This window comes from Monodon monoceros, unplaced genomic scaffold (assembly GCF_005190385.1).
Source record: "Monodon monoceros isolate NGI ecotype Baffin Bay Population unplaced genomic scaffold, NGI_Narwhal_1 Super_Scaffold_3, whole genome shotgun sequence".
In the NCBI taxonomy this organism is placed as follows: Eukaryota; Metazoa; Chordata; class Mammalia; order Artiodactyla; family Monodontidae; genus Monodon; species Monodon monoceros.
In genome coordinates, this window is record NW_021703780.1 from 3,467,360 (window position 1) to 3,473,175 (window position 5,816).

General features: G+C 58.3%; 1 protein-coding gene across 1 annotated transcript; it reads left to right on the forward strand.

Moving 5' to 3' along the window:
* The first annotated feature begins 352 nt into the window (after positions 1–352).
* On the forward strand, positions 353–4,116 carry FAM50B (family with sequence similarity 50 member B). Its single transcript, XM_029242223.1, is given in 7 exon segments — positions 353–374; positions 776–879; positions 881–995; positions 998–1,257; positions 1,403–1,596; positions 1,598–1,819; positions 4,044–4,116. Coding segments are annotated over 7 exon segments (990 nt in total).
* The last annotated feature ends 1,700 nt before the right edge of the window (positions 4,117–5,816 follow it).

Here is a 5,816-nt window from a genome sequence, read left to right on the forward strand (position 1 = left end):
GAAGACGGTTGGCTCAGGTTGAGATCAATGAATTGGGTGGCCTCACTCTGCTTTGGTTAAAACGCCAAGAAGTCAGTTTTGTGCTCAGATCCCCTCTGTCCCCTACGGCTCCCCCAGCAAGGGCTGTGCCCACACTGCTTCTGGGAACTTGCACGCTGGGCACCAGGGGGACAGACAGATACTGCAGGGATGACTCTTAAGGGAGGGGTAGGGACAGCAACTAGCACGGTCCTGCCCCGCCCCTAACATACTGACAGGAACTCAGCTGACATTAACACCCTCCACGGAGGTACGGGAAGATGCTTCTGTCTGACCCTTCTCCCCTCACTGGCTTGTGTGCCCGAGAGGAGCCATGTACCTGACTGAGGAGAGAGGTGCTTTTCACTCACACTGTTTTCCTGCGGTCAGCACACACGAAGCCAGGCTCAGGTCCAGTGCAGGTCGGCTCTCTGGCGGCTCTGACTCTTGCATATCCGTGCTTGAGTGGGTACCTGGACAGGTAAGAGTTTGCTGGGCAGACCAACCCTGTCCATGTGCAGCTCCCAGGCTTGCACCGTCCAGTACGGGAGCCACAGTCACATGTGGTTACCGAAATTTAGATTAATTGAAATAAAGTGGAAAACCAGCGCCTCGTGCTCAATAAGCCCCATACGGCTGCACGTGGGTCAGCGCAGCTACAGAACGTTCCATTCTGTTGGAACGCGTCCATCTAGACCGTTCGCCGAGCTGTCACTCTGGCGCCTCCGTAACTACCTGCCTCTGTTCCCCGCTATAGAGTCCACGCGGTGGCTCCGAGCTCCCAGGCCGGGGTCGAGAGCACGCGGCGCGCGTGGCCCGGGGGAGCCGGCGGGCGGCACGGCTCGGTACAAGGGCACCATATGCGCGGGCCGGCCGGGCCCTGCTCAACCAGCGCGAGAAGCAGAAGGCGCACACGGGGGTCCTGAAGCAACGCATCGCCGAGGAGACCATCAGCAAGCCCAAGGTGGGCCGGAAGTTCGCGCCCACTGCGACGCGATGGAGGCCGAGCTGAAGCGGAGCACCGCGGGGCTGCTGACCCTGCACGACGTGAAGGCGCGGCTGGAGGCCCTGGCGCGCCAGCGCGAGATGCAGTGGGCGCAGCGCGAACGGCGGGAGCGGCTGCGGCGCTGGCAGCTGGACGCGCGGCGCGGGCGGGAGTGCCAGCGGGAGCAGCGGCGTCGGATCTGCGGTCTGTCCTTCTCGCCCGACGACGGCGACGAGGACGCCGAGACCCCGAGGGCAAGGACGCGGCCGTGGACACGAGCTTCCTGCCGGACCGCGAGCGCGAGGAGGTGGTGGCGACGTCCAGCTCCTGGGCCGGCTGCGGGCACCGGCGCGCCGCGCGCATCCACAGGGGCGGCCCGTGGGGCAGGTCCTCAGCTAGGCGCTGATGGCGCGGCGCCCCGCCTTCCGCGAGCTGCGCGCGGCCGGCGCGGAGCGGCCGCTGTAGGCCGCGGAGGCCCGGATCCGGCCGCACGACCACCCCTTCTACGACCTGAGGGTGGCGCCGACGCGCGGCAAGAGCGGGCCGCGCTTCACCTTAGACGTGCACGACGACGTGCGGCTGCGCAGCGACGCCGCTGGAGAAGAACGAGTCGCCCGCTGACAAGGCGGCGCCGCGCAGCAGGCGCGGGAAGAACCAGCGCCTCTTCCCCACCCGCCGCCGGGAGCCCTACGAGCCCGAGAAGCGCTGGGACGGCTGCACTGTCCGGCGACGCCAAGTCCGCTCCTCCGCCAGCGCGCTCCGGTGGCCTTGGCCTCTGCCCTGGAATTCAGTCAAGACCGACCGAGGCTTGGCGCTGTGCGGATGTGGTCCTTCTGTGGCTGGCGTTCTTCTCGGTCGTTGGGTGGGTTTCGGAGTGCTTCTAAGGTTGCCTGGCTCTGCTGGGCCGGGTGGAAGCCTCGCCGGGCGCGCGGTGGACGGCAGTGAGGGTCAAGGCTGCTCTGACCTGGGTCACAGCGTTGTGGCCAGGAGTCGTGGTCGTGGACTTGGTCCCCAAGCCCCCAGACTGTCGGGGTTCGGGTCCCAGCCCGGCTTCTTACTTGCTGTGTGATTTGAGGCAAACTGATGGAAACTCTGTGCGTCAGTTCCCTCTCCTATAAATAGGGGTAACCATAGCACTGGAGATCAAAGCGAGGATGAAATGAGTCTGTATTTGTCAAACACTTAGACCTCAATAAATACCTGCTCTTATTCTTATGTTCTTGGTTAATTTATTTGAAGCAGTTTATATGGCCCATTTCAGAACCATCTGAGGGCAAAGGCGGACCTGCCCATCACTTTTTCCCGGTATCAGGGGAGCAGCCCTGCCCTGGGTGTTCCTCAGCTGGGCCGTTTAGCCCCAGGGGTCAGGGGAACAGAAAGTTGGTGCGTGTGTGCGTGCGCGTGCGTGTGTGTGTGTGTGCGTGCACGTGCGTGTGCGTGCACGTGCGTGTGCGTGTGTGTGTGGTGGAGGGTTTAGGATGACTTTTTCCTTTGGCCTCAAGCTCCATATGGCTTTTGCACTTTGCTCACATCTTTCCTCAGCCGGGGCCAGTCTACCAATAAGCGCATCAAAGGCATTCTTCATGTCGGGTACAGAGTTTTTGATCTCCAGCATTTCTTTTTGGGTCTTTCTTAGGATTTCTGTCTCTCTGCTTACGTTGCCCATCTGTTCTCACATGCTGTTTACTTTATCCATTAAGCCCTTAGCATATTTAGTTCCTAGTCTAATGAATTATCTAATGGTTGTTCTAACATCCCTGCCATGTCTGTTTCCAATGTTTTCGCTGTCTCTTCAAATTGTGTTTTTTGCCTTTTGCTCTGCCCTATAATATTTTTCTCAATAGCTGGCCGTGATACACCAGGTAAAAGTCTTTTAGAACCTCTGCCCCTGGGCTGAGAGCTGCAGAGGTGTTTCTCAGGTTTTTTCCCTCCCCGCTTATGTGGGACAGGATGGCTAGAGGGGGCTGGAGTTGGGGTGTCCCTTCCCTCGGGTCAGCTTGGCTCTGATAACAGCCCAGCAGGTTGGGCTCTGGTTAACTAGTGTCTTCTGAGAGCAGACCTTGTTGAGAGGAACAGAGTGCTCTGGTGTATTCGAGATGGTCTCCTTTCCCCTCCCCCTGCTGGAAGCGGGAAGGGATTTTTCTTTGATATTTACAGTAGGAACCTGATTGAGCTCCTGGAGGTAAAACTCACAAAAGTGTGCGCCCCCAAACCCCCCCGCCAATGACTGAGTCCCCTGGAGCTTTGGGATCTCAGAGTGGCCCACACCGAGCTGAAGTCATTCACTAATTACAGCCCAGGTATCCGGTTTCTGCAGTAAGTTGTGACGCTCCGTATCCAGCTGTCTGTCTCTCCAGTTTGGGGGGGCAACAGTTTGCGCTATGACCTTACTTCTCTGGCCGTTCTAAGAAGAGCTGTTGATTTTTTCAGTTTGTTTGACCTTTTACTTGTTGTTAGCGTGGAGTGGTGACTTCCAAGCTCCTTACATGCCTAAACCAGAAGCCAGAACACACATCCCAAATGTTCAGAAGCGTTCTAATAATTCCAGCCGCTTGAATACACACGTCCTGCAGCCATCGACCTGGCCAGGTCGGGCTTGGTGTCTCGCTGTCACGCGTGGCTGACGCCCTGTGAATCCCCTCCACCTGCCTCGTAGGTTCCACTCCATGCTTCCTGTGTCTCGGGTTTTCTTCTTTCTGAGTTGCTTCCTCTTTTTGATGGAGCACATCCTCCTTGGCTTTACGATCAAGGGTTTTTGAGAAGTATTTGTTTTTAGAGCTTGAATATCTAAAACTTCTTCATTTTACCCTCCTACGCGACCGGAAGTGTGGCAGATGGAAATCGCTGTCAAGACATCAAAGGCATTGCTCCGTCGTCTCGTAGTTTGCTGTCTTGACTATTCCACTTAGTACCGTGAGCAGAAACTCGTGAGTAGGAGGGGTCGCATCAAAGCTGGGAAGACCATCCCAGACCCTCCAGCGAGCAGAGGCTGAGAGCAGCTTCCCCTGACCTCTCACCGCCCCTTCCTTTGTGTGTCCAGGCTGCTCTGTCCACCTGTCCGGTACTCCATCGAAGAGGCCTCTTCTCAGAGGGAGAAGCCCTCCTCGGCCTAGTCATCTGATTTCATAGTCCCTTCCCAGCGCTTTGCACTTGTCTTACTTTCTGTGTTGTGTGAAGCTTTTTCCTCACGTCTGTGTGTTAAAGTCCTTACGCCCAGGAGTCAAGGCTTTACGAATCCTGTCTCCCCAGACTGCCTGGACCACAGAACTCTTGGTTTAACTGACTTGGATGAAGATGGTATTTACTCCGGGATATCCCAAACACAGCACCAAGTGTACGTGCCCAGACCTCAGCTGGCCCCAAATCTTTCTGGGTGGAATTCAAGGCTGAAGCAGACAGGATGCCTGGGCCACTGTTTCAGAGGCTCCCGTCCAAATGAATTCGGCCGGGGGTGGGGTGGGGGTGTGTGCGGGGAGCTGCTGCCTCCTCTGGTGGTACTGATGGCGCCACAGAGCGCAAGACACAGCCCATCCCCCTCCCACCCCGCTCCTGACCCTCAGCGGAGACTCCAGGGACGCAGTCGACACGGCGTGACCTCTAAGGTGAAGTCTGTTCTGAGCAAAGTGTCGCCTCTCAGCACGCCCTCTTACTGGACTGTTTCTATCGGCCAGCTGCCCGTTCTTGGGCTTTGCAGACCTCGTAAAGGACCATCCACAGTGAGGGCCAACATTTAGTCAGTGCCGGGAACTGACTAAGCACTTCTGCTGCTTTAACTAAGAGGATCCTGTGAGACCGGTTCTGTTATTCCCATTTTACAGACGAGGGGCAGAGAGGCTACAGTTACAGAACCACGAGGGCAGAGCTGGGGTTCGAAGCGCTACACTTCGCTGGTGCCATCTTTTGCAAAGCCCTGGACTTGGCTGTGGTCCAACCACCTTGGTGACCCTGGGTAACTTTCTGGAGTGGACATACTGTTTTCCCACCAGGCGTATATTCCCTCAGTGTCCTTTTGGGGGACCACAGTGTCACCCCTGCTCTGACCCTGTGTGGCTCAGGTAGAGCTGTACCGTCCCCCGGGCCCAGCGGTCTGCTTTGTCATCTTCTGGCCACTGCGGTTGATTCAGGGCTGAGAACGACCTGGGCCAGGAGGAGCGGATGCCCCTGGCACAGTCGTGGGAGTGACGGGCAATAGCTCTCCTCTGGGGCCACGGCATACAGGGCAATGTGTGTCCCCTGCGCCCGGAGGCCCTACGCGGAGACGGACTGCCTGACGTGAGGCTGACACAGGAAAGCCGGGCGGAGAAGCAGGCAGGGGACACCGCTCCTGCGGACAAGGCTCAGGGCCCTGGGTCTCCCTGTGCCGGGGGTCCTGGACTTCACCCCTCGCTGTTCTAATGGACCACCAGGGGCCACAGAGGAGGGGCACGTCCCCCAAGTTCGGGCCGACACACAGCCTGAACCGGGCTGGCTGTCACCGTTCCCATTCCCGGTGCGCAGAGGGGCTCGGCCACCGTGTGCCTCGGGTCCCCGTTCAGGTCGTCGAAAGTCCTCCCTTCCGGGGAAGTAGAAGTGGCCTCCCCTTTGTTTTAACCTGCCGTGCTAGCTCTGGCTTCTGTGAAGCAGAATCTCTGCTCCAACTGCCACAAATCAGAATTCAGAATTTGGGGAGATCATTTTCACGCTCACCCCCTCTCGAGCAGCCTCAAAATCCCTAGTTCCTTCTGCTGCTCAAAGGACCCCATCTGCAGACCTCCCGGCTGCCCCCAAACCCCTGCTCAGGAGTGTCTGAGAGGCTCCAGGCCGGGAAGGAGAA